This window comes from Tenrec ecaudatus, chromosome 12, assembly GCF_050624435.1.
Source record: "Tenrec ecaudatus isolate mTenEca1 chromosome 12, mTenEca1.hap1, whole genome shotgun sequence".
NCBI classification, from domain to species: Eukaryota; Metazoa; Chordata; class Mammalia; order Afrosoricida; family Tenrecidae; genus Tenrec; species Tenrec ecaudatus.
This window is the reverse complement of record NC_134541.1, coordinates 78,508,224-78,532,639: the sequence shown is the minus strand read 5'-3', so window position 1 is coordinate 78,532,639 and position 24,416 is coordinate 78,508,224. Positions and strand designations below refer to the sequence as shown.

The 24,416-nt window shown below is 45.8% G+C and overlaps 1 protein-coding gene across 1 annotated transcript in view; it reads left to right on the top strand.

The window, feature by feature from the left end:
* Positions 1-24,416, top strand: part of ACSS1 (acyl-CoA synthetase short chain family member 1) — a 54,740-nt gene that overhangs the window by 7,644 nt on the left and 22,680 nt on the right. Inside the window, exon 2 of the mRNA XM_075564178.1 lies at positions 3,933-4,029. Within this exon, the coding sequence (XP_075420293.1) occupies positions 3,933-4,029 (97 nt within the window). The remainder of the gene's footprint in view (positions 1-3,932; positions 4,030-24,416) is intronic.

Below are 24,416 nucleotides of genomic sequence, written 5' to 3'. Positions count from 1 at the left end.
TCACATAGTAGTATAATTTCAACTTTTTGAGTAGGTTCCAAGTTGTTTTCTGCAAAAGTCCCACCATTTTACGATCCCACCAGCAGTGACGAGGGTTTGTAAACTTTTTGTGTGCAGAAACAAAGAAAAAACCCAGTCGTCTGCTTGATGTAAACCTCAGACATGCTTGCATCATGGTGTATTCTACTGTTAACCCTAGAAACCCTTGGGAAGAGTTAGTGCCTTGTGTGGGATTTATAGCACAGAATGACATCACCGTGAGTTTTTACACTTGATCGTAGCAAACAGGCCAAGAAGTGATTCTCCGTGAGTTTTCACAAGCATCACACACCGCACACATGCATGTGCACACAAGCTTCACACAGATGTTGGTTGATTAATATTAGCTATTTCCCCCCTTGGCATTCATCTTTATCTGATTATTTATTTATGAGATAATTTAAATATAGTGAAATGTATGTGCAGTTGCCACAAATGCATAGAATCATGTAACCCACTCTCCTAGCAAGAGACAGAATATTTCTAAATTCCCAGAAAGTTCCCAGCAGTCTCCTATTCACACATACCCTCACATTTGTAGGCTTCTAATTCCAATTCATCTTCAGATCTGAAAGTGTGTAGGTTAAAATAACTGAAGATAACTTAAGCAAACTTAAGCTTCTTAATTCTCATTTGTGAAATGTTCTTTTATCTGTATTTTTTTATACAAACAAAAATGTGATGGGAGAGAAGATCATTGCAAATTACTAAGGTCTGTCTCTATTTATAGAATGCCTACTTGGCTTGTTAATGTGAGTGTTACTTTTGATTAAAAATTCATGGGTACCTCACACTATCAACATTATAAATTAGAGAAAGCTGCCAACCAGAAGCACCCAGGGTCCCCAGTGTAGCTTTCGCAGTTAGCTACCGAGTAGGTTGCTGGTTCATCTGTGAAGCACAGAAGCACAATGCAGCCTGCTACACTGATGGGACCCAAAGAGGCTGTGGTGGCAGCAAGCCAGAGGGAGAGTTGTGGGTGCTGGGACTTCTTTCCTTAGGATGCAGTTGAGAAGTGTTGGGCTTGGCGAGGGTGAGCAAGAAGGAAGGATGGGATGGAGAGGACGGCTCATCAGTCAGCTGGGGCAGGGAGATCTTGAGTCTCTCGTGTTGGTATAACAGAAATACCACAGTGGGTTTTTCAACAAACAGAAATGGATTGTTTCTTGATTTAGGAGGCTAATCCAAAGTCAGGCTCCTCATTCTAGGGGACGATTCTTTTTCTTTTTTTGCTCTATATGGGCTCTGGAGAGATGTCCTTGGCCCTTTACTTTCTGCTTTCTTGTTCCATGGAGATCTCCATGTGTCTTGGTGCCTCTCTTACTTGTGGGTCTAGGACAGTGGTTCTCAACCTATGGGTCTCGACCCCTGGGGGTGTGTGTGTCGAATGACCCTTTCACAGGGGTCACCTAAGACCATCAGAAAACACATAAATATTTCCCAATATATAATTACATATTGTTTTGTGATTAATCACTGCTTTAATTGTGTTTCATTATGTTCAATTTGTAACAATGAAAATACATCCTGCATATCAGGTATTTATATTATGATTCATAACAGTAGCAAAATTACAGTTATTTTTCCCCCCACCGCCCGCAAAATTACAGTTATGAAGTAGCAACAAAAATAATTTTATGGTTGGGGGTCACTACAACATGAGGAACTGTATTAAAGGGTCACAGCATTAGGAAGGTTGAGAACCACTGGTCTAGGAGGTTCTCAGCTCTAGGATCCTGGGTCCAAAGGAAATGCTCCATTCTTCTCTCTTCTTTCATAGGGGTTGTCAGGTCACGTCTCTCTCCTAGTGACTCTCATTTTCTCTCTTAAAAGCTGAAAGGTCTGGCTCCATCAAGGCTGTGATTTAGGAAGGGTGGTGGCTTGAGTAAGGGCATGATTGAGTTAAGAATGGTTGCTTGAGCAAGGGCGTGATTGAGTCACACCCTCTTACAAGGCTGTGCCTCAAGATACAATCCACTCCGATCCTGCCTTATTAACACATAATCCATTGCTATTGGATCAATTTAAACTCATAACCTCTCTATAGAAGGTCTGTGCCTATAAATCTTTACAGGAGCGACCACCCTCATTTTCCCACTGGGGAGCTGCTGGTGGGTTTGAATTGCCAACCTTGCGCTTAAAAGCCCAAGGTCTAACCCTAATGCTCATTAACACATAGAGGCTAGAATTTATAGCACATATCACAAAGTGCTTATTTCTATCAAGTTACAAAATGAAGGACAACCATATAATACTGGAAATCATGGCCTAGCAAATTTGACATGTTTTGGGGAGATACAGTTCAGTTGTTAAAGAGAGATTGAGCAGGGTGCAGTATAGCACTGATGAAACACACAATACTCTTCTGGCTCCTTGAGACTTCCTCACCCCCCACTATCATGACCCCAGTCCTGTCTCTCACTGTGGGTTACACCAGAGCATGCGCACAGGTACGGCTAACAGATAAGAGCAAGTGCACACGGAATTAGGAATGGGAGTATTGATACCAGAAGGGTAGGGGGAAGGAGGGGAGGAGAAGAAAAGGGAACCGATCTCAATGATGTACATATAACACCCCATCCCCCAGGGGATGAGCAACAGAAAGAATGGTGGAAGAGAGAAAGCAGTCACTGTAAGATATGAAAATAATAATAATTTATCAAGGTCATGAAGGCAGGGGTGGGGAGGGAGGGAAAAAAGAGCTGATACTAAAGGCTTAATAGGAACAAATGTTTAGAAAATAATGATGACAACATATGTACAAATATGCTTGATGCAATTGATGTATGGATTGTTATAAGAGTATTATGATATTTTAGTGAGAGAGAGAGAGAGAGAGAGAGAGAGAGAGAGAGAGAGAGAGAGAGAGAGATTGAGGACATGGGAGTGCATGAATCCATATGTGGAGATGGGGTGCCATGAGCTGATTCTATATGGTGATTGTTTTCCTGAGCCCGGGACCTTGGTGAGGAGACTCTTAGAGACCAGGTGGGCATAGGGCTACTGGCCCCTAAAGTATCCGGCACAAGAGAAAAACTTTCCTGCACAGGTTCGGGGACCTCGATGGAGATTGAGTAGAAAAAACCTGAGTTTGAGATTGGAGAGCTTCTGGTTTTAGCCAACCAGAGTTATACTCATTTTGAAATCAATGAGTAGTGAACAGATGTTCGCAAAAGGGTAAGGAACATTATCCTACTAATTCTGACGTCAAAGGTCAAGGGAAGAACTGACCTTCTGGTTATGAGGGCAACTCATGTGGTTTGAGCTTGGGTAATGAGAGGGTTAGGGGAACAAAGCTTTCTGGAAACCCAGCATGGCATTTCCCCTGTTGCATCACTTTAGGGGCAGATGCTGGTTTGTAAGACTGCTGTTTGTGTACCTGAAAAAGGACTTGGATTCTTGCCCTGGATTAAGCCTCCAGTCTATGGGGCAAGATTAATTTCCAGCAAATAAGAGTTCATGGAATGCACTGACTACTAAAAACAGGAGGATCTTGTTTTCAGTCGGTCTTTTCAGCAGCCTGGCTATGGTGCCTAACCTTGGCTGCACATTAGAATCATCCATAGAACTCTTTAGATGCAGGCTCAGCCCTGGACCAGTTGAGTCGGAGTCTCTAGGTGGGCCTGCTTCTGCATCTGTAAGTTTCCGGGATGCTGCTAATGTGTCTGGGAGGTACTGCTTTACTTACAGGGGATCACCTTGCTCCTGTGAGCACATCTTTACATACTGATCGCTTTTGTTTTCACAAGTCTGATAAACACCTTTTTTTGCAAGGAGGTAGCAGACCTCACCACTGACAAGTGAGAATCGTAGCAAACAAGATACTCTACTGATTTTATGATATAAAGTAACATATGTGTTGTCCATAAAATCATTCTTTTTTCTGTTTTTAGTCAATTGCTTGGATAAGCATGTTCAGAAGTCCCCGGAGAGTATCGCTTTGATCTGGGAGCAAGATGAGCCTGGTACTGAAGTGAAGATTACCTACAGGTATGATGTGTCCCCAAAGTTATCTATTAAGCATCTGGCAGATAAATCATGCCTTTTCTTAACTGCGTGAGGAGGAAGCCACATCGCATTCATCAGCTGGGTCTGGGAACAGGAATGAAACTGCCCAGATGGCTCTCCTTATTGATTTCATTTGGCAATCCTAAATGTATCCAGATCCCAGTAGAAGGAACTGGATCTTTAGAGAGTGGTCCTGGGGGCATAGTGATTATGCATTGGGCTGTGATCCGAAAGGTCAGCAGTTCAAAACCGTGAGCTGCTCCATGAAAGACAGGTCTTTCTACTGTAAAGAGTTACTCTGGGAAACGCACAGTTCTACCCTGGTCTATAGGGTCCTAGGGGTTAACAAGGACTCAATGGCAGTGAGTGAAAGAGGCCTTTTGAAATGTCTTCTAGCAAGTGAGTGGAACAAAAACTCAGAGCAGAGGGAGACTTTCTGGTGTCGGCTCGTGTGCCTGTGTCTGGTTTGAGAGTTGTCAGGGTATCAGGGAGCCTGTTTGAGCTCTGGAAGGACCCTCCCATTCCTGCAAAGCAAACACAAATGCAAGCAGATTACAACACACGCTGGAGTAAGAGAAACCACACCACCCAGCCACCCAGCCACTTACTCTTGTGAGAGAGAAAAAAGAAACAAAGCCGAGCGGCGAGAAACCCACAGGGAGGACCTCCATGGGAACATTGTCATGCCAGCCACACGATGAGCTCGCACATACCAACGGGCCTGCAGGTGGCACAGCAGGACTGGCTAGGGCTTGTTTCTGTTGTAGAGTGCCAGGCCTTTTCCCCTACTCGGTTTTAGTGCCTCTCTTCCTAATCTGTCTTAGTCTAGAAGCCCCACTGAACCCTGGTCAGTACTGTAGCAACACACAGGCCCCCACTGATAGGTGAGTGGTTAATGCTTAAGGTCCTTAATGCTTAAGGTCCATTGGCCTGGATTTGAACTCAGGTCTCCAGCATGAGAGGTGAGCATTAGACCTTTGAAATCATCACTGGGGTTTGTAGTAGTAAAAGATAATTCCTGAAATCATGGTAGGGTGTGGCTTTATAATGAATGGTCAAGCAGGGTCTCTATGAGGAAGTGACTTGTAGGCTGAGGTCCTCATGATAAAGAGCAGCTATGAAAAGACCATGAAGGGACACCCCGGGCCAAGGACGTGAAGGGGATATGTTTAGAGAAGGTAAGCTTGCAGAGAGGTATATTTAGCGTGGCCTAAGCTGAAGAGAGGGTGGACTTTGCTGGGCCATTAGGAGCGAGAGGCGTGGTACGAAGAATGTGCAGAAAAGCAGGTCTAGACGTTAGCTAAGAGCAACAATCACTTGACTTGCTGGCATGAGGCCCTAGAGCAAGTTAGCAAAGCTACCTGATTGGACCGAGGAGAACTGCTGTGAGCTGGAATCAACTGGAGGGCAGTGGATTTGATTTTCGGTTTGTTCTTATCTGACCAGGGCAGTAAAGGGACATTCCTAGCTTCCTGTTTGTGTTTTGAATAGAAGTTTTATCATGGATTAATCCATAGAGCAATCGAGAACTGCTCCTTAATGCGCCCTGTCTCCTAGTGTGCCATCCCTATCCCTTCCATAGCCCTGGGACCGTGACCCACTTACCTCCTGCACGTACTCCAAACCAACTCAAACTAAACCTACCAGCGACAGAGTGGATTCCAATGCATAGCAACACTATAGGACAGAGTAGAACTGTCCTTTGGCATTCGAAGACTATAAATCTTTACAGGAGCAAACAACTTCATTCCCCCCACCCCGAAGATGTCAGGGCTCCAGACCAGGCTCAGGGACCAGCTTCACCTTTGGCTCCTGGCTAGAGGAAGGTGAACCTCCTCACTTTTAGTTTTAATCTCCCTCCTCTCCACCAGATGGACAGAGGCAATTCTTGCCTTCTTCATGCACACTGGGGTTCCGGGAACATTGCTTCAATTCCTCAAATGGACTCCCTTGATTTGTGAGCAGAGACTTGAGGATGCAGCCTGGAGAGCCTTTCTGCAGTAAAAGATGAAACCTTACTGGAGGCAGGGGCTCGGGGGTGGAGGGCCCAACTAACTGAATTGATGGGAGGTGAGACCAGTTGACTAACTCAGCCAAAGGGTTCTCCTGAGAGTGAATGTACTGCCATTCTCTCTCTCTCTCTTCTATTCCTGGACCCTGGGAGTGGTGGACAGTATAGATGTTCCTCTTGGTTGGGAGTGTCTTGTTTTTGTACCTAGTTAGTGGGAAGCAGCATTGAATCTGCTGCTGAGCGGGGCTCAGCTGGGCCTGCAGAGGAGAGTAGTAAAAGTTCAACCACCCTGGGATTCTCAGACCTGTAGCCAGCATGATAAAACTAAGAGCCACTCTAGGTCCAGTTACCCCAAGAGTCCCAGGCAAGGGAAACTTTTTTTTTTTTTTTTTTTGTCTTTTTATTCTGCAATTTATTCTTTTTTTTTTTTTTTTTTTTAAACAATTTATTGGGGCTGATACAATTCTTTACACAGTTCATACATATACATACATCAATTGTATAAAGCACATCTGTACAGTCTTTGCCCTAATCATTTTTTTTTCTCTTTTCTTCTTTTACATTTTATTAGGGACTCCAACAACTCTTACCACAATCCATACATATACGTACATCAATTGTATAAAGCACATCCATACATTCCCTGCCCCAATCATTCTCAAGGCATTTGCTCTCCACTTAAGCCCCTTGCATCAGGTCCTCTTTTTTTCCCCTTCCTCCCCATTCCCCCCTCCCTCATATGCCCTTGGTAATTCATACCTCGTTATTTTGTCATATATTGCCCTATTCGGGGTCTCCCTTCCCCCCTTCTCTGCTGTCCCTCTCCCAGGGAAGAGGTCACATGTGGATCCTTGTAATCAGTTCCCCCTTTCCAACCCACTCACCCTCCACTCTCCCAGCATCGTCCCTCACACCCTTGGTCCTGAAGGTATCATCCACCCTGGATTCCCTGTACCTCCAACCCTCATATGTACCAGTGTACAGCCTCTGTCCTATCCAGCCCTGCAAGGTAGAATTCGGATCATGGTAGTTGGGGGGAGGAAGCATCCAGGATCTGGGGGAAAGCTGTGTTCTTCATCAATACTACCTCATACCCTAGTTAACCCATCTCCTCTCCTAAGCCCCTCTATGAGGGGATCTCCATTGGCCGACACTTGGGCCTTGGGTCTCCACTCTGCACTTCCCCCTTCATTTAATATAATATATATATACACATACATATATACATATACACATATATACACATACATACACACACATATCTTTTTTTTTTTTTTTTTGCATGATGCCTTATATCTGGTCCCTTGGGCACCTCGTGATCGCACTGGCCGGTGTGCTTCTTCCATGTGGGCTTATTTGTTTCTGAGCGAGATGGCCGCTTGTTCACCTTCAAGCCTTTAAGACCCCAGACACTATCTCTTTTGATAGCCGGGCACCATCAGCTTTCTTCACCACATTTGCTTGTGCACCCATTTGTCTTCAGCGATCCTATCATGGAGGTGTGCAGTCAATGATATGATTTTTTGTTCTTTGATGCCTGGTAACTGATCCCTTTGGGACCACTCGATCACACAGGCTGGTGTGTTCTTCCATGTGGACTTTGTTGCTTCTGAGCTAGATGGCCGCTTGTTTATCTTCAAGCCTTTAAGACCCCTGTCACTATCTCTTTTGATAGCTGGGCACCATCAGCTTTCTTCACCACATTTACTTGTTCACACACTTTGGCTCCAGCCGTTGTGTCGGGAGAGTGAGCATCATAGAGTTCCAATTTAATAAAAGAAGGTATTCATGCATAGAGGGAGTGTTTGAGTAGAGGCCCAAGGTCCTTCCGCCACCTTAATACTTGACCTATAAATATCGACACAAAGATCTATTTCCCCAACCTCCTATATATATATGCATGTACATGTCTTTGTCTAGACCTCCATGAATGCCCTTTGACTCCTAGCTCTTTCCTCCATCTCCCTTGACCTTCCTCCTGCCTTACTACCATGCTTCATCGCCCCCTGGGCTAGAGTATACCTCTTCTCTAAGCAACCTTACCCTTGATCATTTCCCATCAGGCCTGCCACTCCCCCTTCTCTACCCTTTGGGGTCCCATGTTTTTCCCTTGTCCCTGGGTTTGTTAACACCACTTCCTTACCCCCCCTACCCCCCACCCCAAGTCCCCCCGGAACTGTCGGTCCCGTTGTTTTTCATCCAGATAGTTCATCCAGCCTGTCCTATTCAGACAGACCTGTGGGGTCACTAACATGCACGAAAACTAGACAGAGGAACACAAAGCGACAGTATACAACCAGACAACAAAACAACAAAAACAAACCACTGAAAAAGAACAGAACCAAAACAGTTCACAAGAGAAAAGCTTGTAGTTAGTTCAGGGATCTTTGCTGGCCCTTAGGAGCGTTTTCCAGTCCAGTCTGTTGGGGCACCACGCCCTGGCCCCAAAGTCCGCTTTCAGCATTCCCTGGGGACCTTGCCACTCCATTCCCTTGCTGTTCCGCTGCACTCCCCCAGTGCATTGCCTCGGTGTGGTGGGATCAGGTCAGGTGCAATTCCCACACTGTGTCTCCGGTGCTGTCCTCTGTATCGCCCTTAGTCACTGAGGGGCATCATGTCTCATAGTAGGGCCAGCCATGTTGTTCTCTCTGTGGACTGACTGCTCTACTCAGGAACATCATCATCACGGCCTGGTGGGCCAGGCTGTGCTCCACTCTCTCCTCCTGCCCCTTCATCTGCTCCCGTGTGCTCTGATCAAATATGTCCATCTCCCATAGCTGCAGGGTCAATGTCGTCCTTTGGAACAAGTTCTTTTCGGGGGAGGGGCAGGAATCCACTTAATTTATGGTGCTGGGGCCAGCCTCCCAGACCTCTCCACCGGTTCCGTCCTCCACGCCGGGATATTGCATTCACACCTTGCGACACTGGGTTGAAGTCTGGTCCCACTTTCCCTGTGGAGATATAAACCATACCCTCCCCTTGGGTGGATTAATGCCCCATTTCTGTCATGCTGATTGTACTTACCTCAGGGGACTCATGTTGTACCTGTCCCTTTGGGTCTGGCTTACCTCGCTTAACATAATTCCTTCCAGCTCTTCCCATGAAATAATGTGTTTCATGTGCTCATCGGTGCTTTTTAGTGCTGCATAATACTCCATTGTGTGTATGTGCCAAAGTTTGCTAATCCACTCGTCTATCGATGGAAACTTAGGCTGTTTCCAAGTCTTTGCTATTGTGAATTGTGCCGCAATAAACATTGGAGCGCATATGACTGGTCGTGTTTTATTTGCTGCTTCAACCGGGTATATGCCCAGTAGAGGGATGGCTGGGTCGTAAGGTAGATCAATTTCCATTTTCTTTAGGTATCGCCAGATTGCTTTCCACAGTGTCTGTACAAATCTGCACGACCACCAGCAGTGGAGGAGGGTTCCTATTTCACCACAGCCCCTCCAACACTTGTTGCTCTCTGATTTACTGATCTGAGCTATCCTGAGGGGTGTTAGGTGGTATCTCATGGTTGTTTTGATTTGCATTTCTCTTATGGCAAGGGACTTCGAGCACTTTCTCATATATTTATTGGCCATATTGATCTCCTCTCTAGTGAAAGTTCTTCTCATTTCTTTTGCCCACTTCCTTAGGGGGTTAACTGTTTTCCTCTTTTTGCAGGTCATGATGGTGTTGTAGATTTTAGTTATGAGCCCTTTGTCTGACGTGTCATTACTAAAAATCTTCTCCCAGTCTGTGGGTTGCCTTGTCACCCTCTTGGCAAAGTCTTTCGAGGTGCACAGGTGTTTTATTCTTATTAGATCCCATTTGTCGATTTCCAGATCACCTGTGTGTGTCCCCTTCCCTGTTGCAGTGAGCCTATGTGCTCCCTGGGCCAGTGCTCTGAGATTAGTCCCGATTCCCTCCTTAATGGTCCTGATGGTTTGGGGTTTGACTTCTAGATCTGTGATCCACCTTGAGTGTATTCTTGTGCATGGGGTGAGGTAGACGTCTTGTTTCAACTTTCTACATGTGGATATCCATTGTTTCCAGCACCACTTATTAAAGAGGGCATTTGCTTCCCACTTGACGTTTTTGGGACCCTTGTCGAAGATCAGTTGTCTATATGCTGATGATTTTACTCCTGGGCTTTCTATTCTTTTCCACTGGTCTGAGTGTCTATCATTGTGCCAGTACCATGCTGTTTTGACCACTGTAGCTGTGTAGTAGGCATTAAAATCAGGTAGGGCGAGTCCTCCAATTGTGTCCTTCTTCTTGAGGAGTTCTCTGCTAATTCTGGGTTTCTTCCCTCTCCATATGAAGTTGGTGGTCAGTTTTTCCAATTCTTTGAAGAAGGTTGATGGTAATTGGATTGGTATAGCATTGAACTTGTAGAGTGCTTTAGGAAGAACTGTCATCTTTACTATGTTCAGCCTACCTAACCATGAGCAGGGGAGCTTCATCCATTTGTGAAGGTCACTTTTGGTTTCCTGTAATAGGGTTTTATAATTATGTTTATATAGGTCTTTAGTATTTTTTGTTAAGTATATTCCTAGGTATTTCAGTTTGTTCTTGGCTACTGTGAAGGGTACTTCCCTCTTAATCGCCTCTTCCATGGCCCTGTCCGATGTGTATAGAAACCCTACCGACTTCTGTTTATTGATCTTGTATCCTGCTACTCTTCCGTATTCCTCTATTGCTGTAAGTATTCCAACTGTGGAGTTTTGGGGGTCTTCAATGTATAGGATCATGTCATCTGCAAATAACGATAGTTTCACCTCCTCCTCTCCCAACTGGATCCCTTTGATGTCCTTCCGCTGTCTTATGTTGTTAGCCAGAACCTCCAAAACGATATTGAATAGAAGAGGGGACAGGGGGCATCCTTGTCTTGTACCCTTTTTCAGTGGTATTGTTCTTGTCTTTTCTCCATTGACTATGATGTTGGCTGTTGGTCTTTCATAGATAGCTTGTATGAGCTTGAGGAACTTACCTTCCAATCCTATCTTCATGAGTGTTTTGATTAGGAATGGATGCTGGATGTTGTCAAATGCTTTTTCTGCATCTATGGATATTATCATATGGTTTTTATCCTTTTTCTTCTCGATGTGGTGTATGATATTGATGGATTTTCGGATGTTAAACCATCCCTGCATCGCTGGGATGAATCCTACTTGGTCGTGGTGAATGATATGTTTGATGTTCCTTTGTATTCTATTGGCCAATATTTTGTTAAGGATTTTTGCATCTATGTTCATTAGAGATATTGGTCTATAATTCTCTACGCTTGTGGGGTCTTTTCCCTGTTTGGGTATCAAAGTAATGCTGGCTTCGTAAAATGAGTTTGGGAGCTTGCCGTTCTTTTCTATGTTATGGAATACTTTGTGGAGGATCGGTGTCAGCTCTTCCCTGAATGTTTGGTAAAATTCTGCTGTGTAGCCATCTGGCCCTGGGGCCTTTTTCCTTGGTAGGTTTTTGATGACACTCTCTATTTCTTCCTTCGCTATGGGTTTGTTGAGGTTCTTGATCTCTGTCTCAGATAATCTAGGGATAGATTGTTTTTCTAAATATTTATCCATGTCTTCCAGGTTTCTGAATTCATTAGAATACAAACCTTCATAGTACTTTGTGATTATCCTTTTTATCTCATTGGGGTCTGTTGTTATTGCCCCCGATTCATCCCTCATCCTGGCTATTGATGATTGTTCCTTTCTATCTTTGGTAAGCTTTGCCAGGGGAGTGTCAATTTTATTAATTCGTTCATAAAACCAGCTTCTAGTTGCGTTAATCCTTTGCATTGTTCTTTTGTCTTCCCACTGGTTTAACTCCGCCCTGATTTTTATTATTTCTTTTCTCTTGCTATTGGAGGGGTAGTTCTGTTGACTCTGTTCTAGTTGTTGGAGGTTTTGTGTTAACATATCTGTCATACGCCTTTCTTCTTTTTTCATGTATGCATTCAGTGATATCAAGCTACCTCTGATAACTGCCTTTGCAGTGTCCCATAAGTTTTGATATGTTGTATGCTCGTTCTCATTAGTTTCTAGAAATTTCCTGATATCCTCTCTGATCTGGACCTTAACCCATTCATGTCGCAGGAGATCGTTGTTTATTCTCCAATTGGTGGCCCTTGCTTTTCTGGGTGCCCTTCTATTAATCTCCAGCTTTATGGCATGGTGGTCTGAGAAAGACGTCTGGATAATATCTATGTGTTTGAATTTACTCAGGCTGGCCTTGTGCCCCAGCATGTGATCTATTCTTGAGAAAGATCCGTGTGGATTGGAGAAGAATGTGAAACCTTTTGCTTTTGGATGAAAGGCTCTATAGATGTCTATCAGGCCCTGTTGCCTAATTACATTGTTTAGCTCTCTGGCCTCTTTGCTGAGCTTCTTTCCCTGTGACCTGTCTTTCTCTGATAGTGGAGTGTTGAAGTCCCCCACTATTATTGTTGTTTCCGTGATTTCTTCTGTCATTTTTTTAATAGTTTGTTTGACGAAATTTGCCGCACCATTATTAGGTGCGTAAATATTCAGTATGCTTATTGCTTCCTGGTTTACTGAGCCTTTGAGCATTATGTAATGTCCCTCTTTGTCTCTTTTTATGTTTTGGATCTTGAGATCCATTTTGTCGGAGATTAAGATAGCCACTCCTGCCTTCTTGGAGTTACCATTTGCTTGGTAAACTTTCTGCCAGCCCTTTATTCTCAGCATATGCTTGTCTGCTTGCTTAAGGTGTGTCTCTTGCAGGCAGCAGATTGATGGGTTATGTTTTCTAATCCAATCCTCCAGCCTCTTTCTTTTAACATATGAATTGAGCCCATTTGTATTCAAAGTGATTATTACAATCTCTGGCTTCATGGTTGCCATATTCTGTTTTGTGTTTTGGGTCTTTGCCTATCTTCCTTCATATCAGTGTACTGCGTTTGAGTGGAGGGTTTCTATCCTGTCCTCTTTTCCATCTGAGACCGTGTTGTCCTGGTACGTGTTGCTGGCATGTTGGCTTCTAGATGGAGATGGGCTATATGGTGGTCTCCTGGAGGTTCTAGTTGGAGCTTGATCTTCTGGCCATAGTGAGTCAGCCAGTATGTTCTGCAGGGTCGGGTGACTTGCAGTATATTTTTTGAGTTCTTCCTTGTCCTGGAAGACCCTTATCTTACCCTCTATCTTAATGGATAACTTGGCAGGGTATAGGATTCTGGGGGAGGCATTTTTATCTTTCAGAATTTGGAAGATGCTGCTCCATTCTCTCCTCCTCTTCATGGTTTCAGCTGATAAGTCTGAGCATACCCTTACCTGCGCTCCTTTGTATGTGACTGTCTTCCTTTCTCTTGATGCTCGTAGAATTTTCTCTTTTTCCTCTAAGTTGGATAATTTTACAATTATATGCCTTGGCGTGTTCTTCTTGGTGTTTAGCTTAGCCGGCGTCCTCTCTGCTTCCTGTATGAGAGTCGGATTCTCCTTTGTTAGGTTGGGGAAATTTTCTTCCAGGAATTCCTTTGCTATCTTGGCGGTCGATTTGTGTGTTATGTTGTGTTCCGGTAGACCAATTATTCGAATATTATTCCTCTTCATAGCATCTGTCATTGATCTCAGGCTGTCTTCTGTTTCTTTAATTTTCCTATCTGATTGTTTTTCTCGCTTGCTTCGTTTGTTTTGAGCGTCCTCGAGTTCACTGATACGGTTCTCAGCCTCCTCAAGCCTAGATATAGCTTCTGTGACCTTTTGTGTGGCCTCTGCTACCTCCTCTGTTAGTTTCTGCAGTTCCTTTTGGTGGATAGTATTCATCCCCTCTATTGTGGACTTCATCCCCTCTATTGTGCATTTCATCCCTTCTATCGTTGCATCCTTATTTTGGTTTTCTTCTCTTAGCTCCTGTATTACTGCAAGCAGAGTTCTGAAGATTTCCTTTTGTGGCTGATCTATATCTGATTCTTCTATGAGTGACGTTAGGTCTGTTAAAGTGCCTCGTTTTTCTGATTTTTTTGTTGGGAGTGATGTGGTCTGTTGATTTTTCCTTGATCCTTTAATAGGCCCCATGCTTCTGGGAGACAGGAGTAACCTTATTGTGTGGAGGCTCAGGCCACTGTGCCGTCTCCTGGGGTGGCTGGGGCGGGCTGCGGCAGGCTTAGGGCTGGCACTGGGGACCCAACAGGGCCCCAGGTGGTGAGAGCTGGCTGGAGCTCACTGAGGGCTCCTCAGGGACTGCAAAGCCTAGACTGCAGGTGGAGTGTTTGATCTGCCCGGGCTGGACACTGCAGGGAACAATGGTGTTCGCTCTCCGCCCTTTTGGCGCGAAACCGCAGGGGGTAATGGCGCCGGCAAAGGAGGCTTGGCGCGAAACCGCAGGGGGCAATGGCGCCCTTCCTCTGCTCAGGCTCAGAGTCGCGGCCGCCGGGGTCCCCGCAGCACCCTGGGGAGGGCACCTACTCTTGTGCCTTGCGCAGGGGGGGGCCCTTGGTGGGCAGACTCAGCAGCGCGGGGCGCGGCGCTCCGCGGAAGCTCAGGGTCCGGGACAGGCGCGGGTTGGGCTATGGCTCCTGTTGGCGGGAAGTGCTCAGCGCAGGGTCCCGGCCAGGAGTGGAGCTGGCGCTAGGCTGCCAGGGGCTGGCGGGGGCGGGCGGGGGTGGGAGGCCAGCGCACGGAGGGCAGGTGGAGAGGTCCGCGGCAGCGGTGCGGGTGGATGGTCCCCCGTGGGGGTCACCAGACAACCCGCGGGTCCGCTCCCCTGAGCTTGGATGAATGGAGGGAGGGACGTGGGCCCGAGGGCAGATCGCTGCCCTGTGGGGAGAGGGGAACTGCGGGAGAGGAAAGCTTCTCTCCCAGTGGGGATCCGCGATAGGGAGTGGGGAGTGGGCCGCTGGAGTAGGCAGGGCAGGCAAGTGGCTCTGGGCTAGGCGCCGGGTTTGGGGATGGAGCCTAAGCCGGTCGCCAGTGAGCTCACGGCAGCTTAGTGGCCAGAGATGTCCCACTAGTCCGGTCCTCTTTCACCTAGACCCCTGCTCCGGACAAATACGTGGGGTAGGACTGGGGTGCTGACCCAGGGGGATATTTCACTCACCAGACTCTTACTATTCAGCTACCTGGTCGCCAATCCCGCTTTGTTTGGAGGAGCTCTCAGAGTATGCGGGTGTCCCTGTCGGCCATCTTCCCCCTCCTCCTCGAAACTTTTTGAGTATAGACAAAACTACCACAAGTCTTAGCCAAGTGTAGTACAGTGTGATTATTTCTGTTTGCTGTTTGAATGTAAGAAAGGATAAAAATTATATGCCTGGATGGTCTGCAATTATAACCAGTTTTCCAGTGATTTGTATTAATTATTTTCCTGGTAATTTAAGGTTTTTCTTTAATTTTTAATTGTGGCTATATTTATAAAACAAAACTTTTTCATTTCAACCACTTTTATGTGTACAATTCAGTGATATTATTACTTTTGTTCACCATATTGTTCAGTAATTACACTATCCATTTCTAAATGTTTTTATCACTTCAAGCAGAAAATCCCAAACAACCACACCACTTACTGCTGTGGACACCATTCGGTTCATAGTGACCATACAGAACAGAGTATTTTAATGTAAATCTTTTCTTCCTTTCTGTTTTAAAATTTTATTGGGGGCTTGTACAACTCTTATCACAATCCATATGCATCCTTCCATTGTGTCAAGCACATTTGTACATTTGTTGCCCTCATCATTCTCAAAACATTTGCTTTCTACTTGAGCCCTTGGTATCAGCTCCTCATTTCTTCCCTCTTTCCCCCACTTTCCCTCCCTCATGAACCCTTGATAATTTATAAATTATTGTTATGTTTTCATGCCTTACACTGTCCGACCTCTCCCTTCACCCCCTTTTCTGTTGCCCGCCCCCCGGGAGGGGGTCACATGGAGATCTGTCCTGAAGCCGATGACTTCCTCGTCTTGAGGGTCTGTAGGGGCAGAGCTTATACCCGAGTGCTAAACTGTTGCCCGCGATCTCCTTAACAAACACGTTGACTAGACACCGCACATCCTCCTCTCCGCCTGCCCCTGCGATCACAGTGGGTTTCACTCTCGTCAGTTCGCTACAGCAGATGCATCACGGAAGTGGTGGCTTACAGTATTTGTCCTTTTGCATTCTGGCATACTTCATTAACAAAATGTTTCCAAGGTTCACCTATGTCATAACATGGACGACAACTTCATTTCCCTATGGCTACGCTGGTTTTGGTTTACCCATTTACCTGTTGAAGGACACAGGCGTTTCTACCTTGTGGCTATTGTGCTTAATGTGGCCACGAGTCTCTCTGAGGCCCTGCTCTCACGTCCCTATGATGGGTCCTATGATCAGGCTTAGCTGAACTTTTGGGAGGATTGTTATACATTCACTTCACCATTTGCATCCCCACCAACAGTGCACATGGGTTCCAGTTTCACTACATCCTTGCTGATGTTTGTTGTTTTCTGGGTTTGATGGTAGCCATTTTCATGGGGGTCAAGTGGCACTTTGGACTTTTGACATTAGTTCTTTTCCTCCTCCCTCAGAGGAAAACTACCCAGACATCGGTACCCTTTGTCCTGTGGAACAAGGAGCCCTGGGGTATAGTGAATTAGGCTGCTAACTGCAAGGTCAGCAGTTGGAAACCACTAGCCACTCCATGGGAGAAAGATAGGATTTTCTACTTCTGTAAGGAGGTACAGTCTTAGAAACTCACAGGGGCAGTTCTACCCTGTCCTGTCGGGTCACCATCAGTTTGAGCCCTGTGGAACATAAACTACCATTGTGTAAATCACTAAAACAAGTACTTTCCGGCTGATCTCAGGTGGATGGTACCTCTGGGGCTTATGAGAGTTGTAGACCTTACTAGCTGGAAGGCCAAGCCCCAGAGTCACAGTCTGAGCCTCTGTGACTCTCAGGGGCTAGGATGATGGTGGAAATGCCATCCCCTGGGCACCAGGGTGAGCCAAAGTGTGCGACTGACCCAGGATTCGGCTGCTAACAGGTCTCCTGACCTAGGATGCCTTGTAGAAACTGACACTTAGCTAGCAACACCTTTGACATGGTGGGAAGATCAGCATGTTTCAGACTCACCCTGCCCCGAACTCAGCTCTAGAATAAGTGTCCGTGACTTTTGCTCTGTGCACAGCTTGGAATTTGGAGCCTGTGTTATCTCAAGCATTGTGAAACCTCCTGGAACACAAGTCAGCAGAAAGACGTCTTCCTCTGCTTCTTTCCTGATCTTGGGCATCTTCTAACATAGTCAGTTACACAGGCCACTCAGGTGGTCTGTCCCTGTGGGTTCAAGCAGTAGGGAGCTTGGGGTTTGGTGTGAACATTGTTTGAAGAGAGATTTGGGAGAAGTCCTGTGTTGGGTTTGGAGAGGCAGAGATATGGAGAGAAGTGTCTGTGAAGGATGCAGAGGGGCAGGGAGAGGCGGTGCATTCAGGGCAATGTGGCCATGATCAGGAGAAGGACCCTCTGTCCCCTGGCCATGTGTCACTTCACACACTGATCCTGTTTCTTCATCTGCAACATGGCACCACAGCCTTTCCCTAGTTACTAAGAGAGCTGAATGGGATCTAGGCCAAGAGCCCTACACAGGTTCTAGCCCTCGGAGGGCCAATTTCAGCTGTGTTGTTGGTTGAAAGAAGGTCAGCAGAGAACCAGATTCCATGGGCCCAGAGTGATCTGTGACCACTGGTTCCAGGGCAGGTGGTTGGTGTAAGGTAACATGGGGTATGTGGGTGCAAGTTAGTTAACAGGCAGTGCCTCCAGTCTCCCCGTGCCTGACCCTTGCACCTTGCTCTTTGCCTTACTTACAATGTGATTACTTTAGGGAGCAAACTCCTTTATTAGAATACCCAGTCATCTGAAGGGCAGATCATTAACAGACAGATTGATAAGTAGGTCTTTGGGCAAAGCTGATTTTGTGGGTGGGACTCCTTCCAAGTGGGGAAATCGAGGCCACTCTTCCATAAAGGATGCGGTGGCTCCTTCTGGCTGACTTTTGAGTGACTGATCGCGAAACCTCACTGCTCTCAGATCCCACTAAGACCCTGGGGTACGTGTGCAGTGCTGGTTTGAAACTTGAAATACCATTCCTTAAGACTTTGACTCAGTGGTTGCCACGAGGAAGCATTTTGAATCTCTTTCTATAATATCTATTTCTGTAATTCTTTTGGGCAAGTGACAGTTCTTCCAGTATCATAATTTAGAATGGCTGTATCTGGGAATGGAGGTACACATGATCCATGCAAAGATTGAAGCTGAACAAAACCACCTGGATAGTCCTTCATAATCTGTAGGGGGAGGCAGCTGCGAAAGGTGAATCAAGGAGCACACACACACACACACACACATTTATTATGAAACCTCTCTCTCCCTGGAGCAGCACCTGTGTACTTGTAACTTGATCCTCTGCACCTCTCTGCTAAGCAGCACCCATTCATGGTGGTCAAGGGCATGGACACCAGAAGGACAGCCTGTCAAAGGAACGGTGGGAGGCAGGTGCATGGTCCCAGGCAGAGGGGCCGTGTGTGTGATGGAGTGGAGCACAAGACTCCTGAGAGAAAGGTGAAGGGTTAGAAGGAGGGAGGGTTGCCAGAAGGGATTGTGGCGGCACTCACAGTCTGCTCTGACCCTTGGGGATTAGGCCTCCAGGGTGAGAATGGAGCTTTGTTCTTCCTGTTAGAGTTTCCTTTTTCCTTAAGTTTCTGGAGGCTCCAGACATTTTGGTAACACAGGGTCAATGATCCGAAGCAGCACGTCCAGCAGGGAGGCCTGCTATTCCCCCCCAGCTACGTACCTTCTCTTCAGCTGCTCCCTGATGCCCCCAGTGGGCAGGTGTCCACCCTAGGTTATGCTGTTTAACTTATGTTCTAGTTGTTATGGATTAGCACAAATGGTCGTTACCTTTTCTGAACTTCCCAAAGGTTCCCGTCCCGAGGGCTGGTATCAGTGGTGTGGATCCCAGGGTTCTGGGGCACTAGCTGAACCACCAACCACAGTGCCTCTGCTTATAGATGTCACTCACTGTCTGACCCTGTGCACAGGAGTGCAATGGAGTCAGGTGGGAACCCAATTTCTGACTCAAATCCAAGGTCAGAGCAACTGTGTTAGTCTGGGTACATTAGAGAAACAAATCTACAGAAACTCATATATATATATATATATACATATGATATATATATAATATAAAGGGTAAGTGTACATTAAGAAACCATCCCAACCCAGTGCTTCCCAAGCCCACAAGTCCAACATTAGCTCATATGTCCGACAACAATCTACAAAACCCTCCCTAATCTCACAAAACACACGTAATGATGCTGACTGCAGGAGGAATGCCAAATCAGTGAGCGTGTAAGCATCTCAGCACTGGCAGGGGTCTCCACACGGCTGCTCCAGCACCCAGGGCTGCATCGGGGTAGGTCCATGTGGCTTCTCCTCAGGGATGTTTTGCAGGAAGTGAACCTTGCCAGCTGAAGCAGGGAACTGGCTAAGGCAGCTGCACCTTGGTTCGACCATCAGAAAGCAAGGACCCGAGAACTAGAAAGGCAAGGCTCACTGAGCCATTTATCTCTCTGCCCTACATTTAACACCACATGTGTTTATCGGCCAGGTTGGCACAATACACTTTAACTATCTCAGCAACTGTGGCCAGAAAGGGAGGTAATTTAAAGGGGGCTGGCCATATGACTTTTAATTTTAATATTGAGAAATCACGGGAAAGATACTTAAAATGCCACGCATAAACTCATGTTATTGCAAAGCAGTCATAGTGAGGTTCTTGGTAAGCCCTCAAGACATTCATTTATCAAAGACAGGAGAATTAGAACGAACAATCGCTATAGTTTATTTGAGCAAAACTAGGAAATACTGACTGGCTTACCATCAGGAGAGGCACGTATCAGTGTTGTATTCTTTCACTGTACTTGTTCAATCTGTATGCTGAGCAGATACAGTAAGAAGAAGAAAACGTCATCAAGAGCATCAACCTTGCATGCTGAAAGTGACCAGGCCTTGAAGCACTCGATTCACAGAGAAAAGATCCAAGTTATCAAGGATTTCAACTTGCTTGGATCCACAATCAATGTCCCTGGAGGCCGCAGTCAGGAAATCCAGTGCCGTATGTCATGGAGCAGATCTGCAGGACAGGACCTCTCAAAGTGTTGAAGTCTAAGGACATCCCTTAGAGGAAGGACTAAGGTGCACCAGACCTGAGCATTGGTATTTTCAGTCACATGCTTAGTAAAGACCGCCTCATGCTTTAGTAAAGCAGATGAGCAGCAACAAAGAGGAAGACCCTGGATGAGAGGGAGAGACACAGCTACTGCAACAGTGGGCTGAAATGGAACAATTGGGAAGATGGTGTAGGATCAGGCAGCGTTCAGGTCTGTTGTACAAAGGATTACTATTGACTTGGAACTGACTTGATGACAATGCAATTTGAAAAGAATGTGGCACGGGGTCAAGAGTGGAGGAAAACTCATGAACAACTTGTTGATATGCAGATGACTCAACCTTGTTTGCTGCAAATGAAGAGGGCTTCAAATACCGATGAAGCTCAAAGACCACAGTCATCAGTAAGATTACAACTCAATGTAAAGAAAAGAAAAATCCTCACAATTAGGCCAATCGAAAGCAGCATGATACACAGAGAGGAAGTATTGAAGTTTGTCAAAGATCTCATTCCACTTGCAGCCACAACCAACAGTCACGGATCCATCAGGCAAGAAATCAACAGAGGCATTTATTGCTTTGGGGAGATTTGCCGCACAAGATCTCTTTGAAGGGTTCCAGTACAAAGATGTCACTTTTTAAAAAAGATCATTTTACTAGGGGATCTTAAAGCTCTTATAACAATCCATACATCAATTGTATCAGCATATTTGTACATATGTTGCCATCATTGAAATAGAATTAAATAGGAATAAATGGAAAGTCTACATCAAAAAATGTTCCATGACCATAAGATGGTAATCTCTGTCTGAGGGAATGTATGTGTGGGAATAGACATATGGGGATTCATGAACTCATCAACATGACTGAGCCACCTGTGTTAGGTAAAAAACATTAAATAATGTGTTCTTAGTTTACTTTATTAAGTGTGAAATTCAGGTCAGGAATCAGGAGAGCCACTGCAAGAGTATAGGGGTCCCTCTGGTTATCTGGGGTGTCCAGAGAGACTTACTGGGGTCATGAAGGGTTGGATGAGTGAGCTTCGGAGAGAAATAACTTTGAAGAGGACACAGTGGTGGTAGGGAGATTCAGGAATTTGGAAGGTTGTTACTGAATGACAAGTGAGAGGAACTAGAAAAGCTCAAATTTTAGTCCACTTTTAGGTAACTGTTTGCCTATTAAAATGATAAACGGGCAGCTTCATGCGCGGGTGTCCTCTTGCAGGGTGGTTATCAAACAGAGGCTAGACAGCTGTGGGGAAGAAAGGAGTAGAGGGATTTTACACCCTCTGGAAGGCTACAGCTGCTCACCTCTGAAGATTGTATTGGCCGTAGGGTGTGTGGCCTTGGCAGAGTGAGCAGGAAGTAGAGTAAGAATGTAGTTGCTAACAGATACCATTGAGTTGGTGCTGACTCATAGAGGCTCTATGTACCACAGTATGAAATCTCACCCAGTCCCGTGGCCTGTTCACCACCTTTGCTATGTTTGAACCCATTTTGCCAAGGTCAGGCCATCTCACGGAGGCTTTCCCTCTTTTTACCTGAGATTTAGCGCGAGATCCTTCTCCAGGGATAATCTGGAATCCTGGATGTCCACTCTTACCAATATGTCCAAAATACTCGAGACAAAGCCTTGCCATCATTTGTTCTAAGGTACAGTCTGGTTGTACTTCTTCCAAGACAGATTTGATCATTATATAGTCTTATTATTATTCTTTTAAAAAATCATTTTATTGGGGGCTCATACAGCTCTTATCACAATCCATCCATACATCAATTGTGTAAAGCACATTTGTACATTCCTCATCATTCTCAAAACATTTGCTCTCCACTTAAGCCCCTGGCATCAGCTCATTTTTTCCCTTTCTTCCCTGCCCCCCTCCCTTATGAGCCCTTGATAATTTATAAATTACTGTTTCTCATATCATACACTGCCTGACGTCTCCCTTTACCCACTTTTCTGTTGTATTTCCCCCAGGGAAGAGGTTATATGTAGATCCTTGTAATCGGTTCCCTCTTTCCACCCTATGCTCTCTACCGTCCTCGTATCGCCACTCTCACTCACCACTGGTCCTGAAGGGATCATCTGTCCTGGAATCCCTGTGTTTCCTGTTCCTATCTGTACCAGTGCACATCCTCTGGTCTAGCCAGATTTGTAAGGTAGAATTGAAATCATGATAGTGGGGGAATAGGAAGCATTAAAGAACTAGAGGAAAGTTGTATGTTTCATCATTGCTACGCTGCACCCTGACTGGCTCATCTCCCTCCCATGACCCTTGTGTAAGGGGGTGTACAGTTGCCTACAGATGGGCTTTGGGTCCCTACTCCCCACTCCCCCTCATACACAATGATATGATGTTTTGTTCTGGTGATGCCTGATACCTGATCCCTTCAACACCTCATGATCACACAGGCTGGTGGGCTTCTTCCATGTGGGCTTTGTTGCTTCTGAGCAAGATGGCCACTTATTTACCTTTAAGCCTTTAAGACCCCAGACGCTATATCTTTTGAAAGCCACGCACCATCTGCTTTCTTCATCACATTTGCTCATGCACCCGCTTTGTTTTCAGCGATCACCCGCTTTGTCTTCAGCAATCGTGTCAGGAAGGTAGGTGAGCATCATGGAATGCCAGTTTAATAGAACAAAGTGTTCTTGCATTGAGGGAGTACTTGAGTGGAGGCCCAATGTCCATTTGCTACCTTAATACTGAACCTATAAATATGTGCACACAGATCTATTTCCTCATCATCATAATTAAGTATATTTACACATGTAAGTTTATAATGAAACTTAAGTGAAATGTAGCACTGTTATCCTATTCCTAAAAATCACTCAGGAGAAATGATGACATCTACCAGAATTGGCATGTTGGAGCCAGTGTGGGCATGACACACCATAGGCTGGGCGGCAGGGCCCATGATTTGACTCATGATGGATCTGCTTTGCAGAAACACCTTGGGAAACAAATATCCCCTTGAGGTCCCTGACTGAGATGGGAGATTGGTTTCCATTACACTGCTGTTTCCTGGTTGCCTCTTATTGAGATTTGCCTTTCTTGGAACCCCTTTTCTTGATGAGCCCTTGAACAAAGGACACTGCAAACACAACGATGAGGGGCAGGAGGTGTGAAGGTAAACTGAGGCACAAGGAGATGGACAATGATAGCTGACAGGACAAGGGAGAGCAGAAACAGCAGTAGCTTTCTTAGAGGGAAGCTCCCGGATGAGGTTCCCCGGGCTAGCAAGTGACCCAGGGAAGTCGCACCTAGCAGTAGTGATGGAGGTCTTTAAAGAGGCGTTGAAGAATGTCTGGAGTGTGTGCCACGGAGCAACTGGGGTCTGGCCACTTGGAGAATTGCTTGTCCACAGAGTGTTCAGCCCTTGCTTTCCCTTTCCCGTCCAGACAGGAAATACTTAAATGGGGTTGTGCACTCCAGACCCAAGGAGCAGTGATGTCTTGGTGCTGACAACTCGCCCCAGCCCACACGAAGGGGCCTTGGCTTCTCCTCCTCTCATCAGTTCTCTGTTATGTCTTCTTTTATTGCAGTTGAAACACAAACTCTGGAGGGCAGAAAGGCGGGGGGAGGGGGAGCAGTGATAACAATAAGATCAGCTTCAGCAGCATCATTACTTTTCTCCATTGTGTTGGGCTTACTGCATGTTTCCCTGGAATTGTGTTACGGATTCTGATTGGGCTGGGTTCTCTGCTTGGGCCAGGTTAGTCACACAACCTCTGAGTCAATTACCTTGCCAAGGGACATAGGGCACTCTGATTGCTTGGCTGAACCTGGCCATAGCCTTTTGAGCGATGGACTCATTGCAAGTATTAATAAGTGGGGCCCAGTTTGGTATACATTCTCCAGTGGGGATGGGGCTTCTCTAGAAAACACAGAGCATACCTGGAACAGCAGATGGCCGTTCAGTGGTATAGTGAAGAAGGAATCACAGGACGTATTTGATGACAATGTTTTTTCTATTCAGTTGAACTACCCTTGTTTGGTTTCTGGGTTGTGGTGAGGGGCTCTGCACTCACTCTCCTCCTTTGCAAATGTGGGAGCTGGTATTCAAAACCTGAATCTTAGTGTTCCCCATTCAGTGCCATGAAATGATGCTTTTAGGAAGTGCAAGCGCGCAAAAGTCAGCAATAAGATGGTTTTACTTTGGATGCTTATGGCTGCCGATAAGGAGAACTCCTGCTGTCAACCTCTAAATGCCTCTAAAATAAGG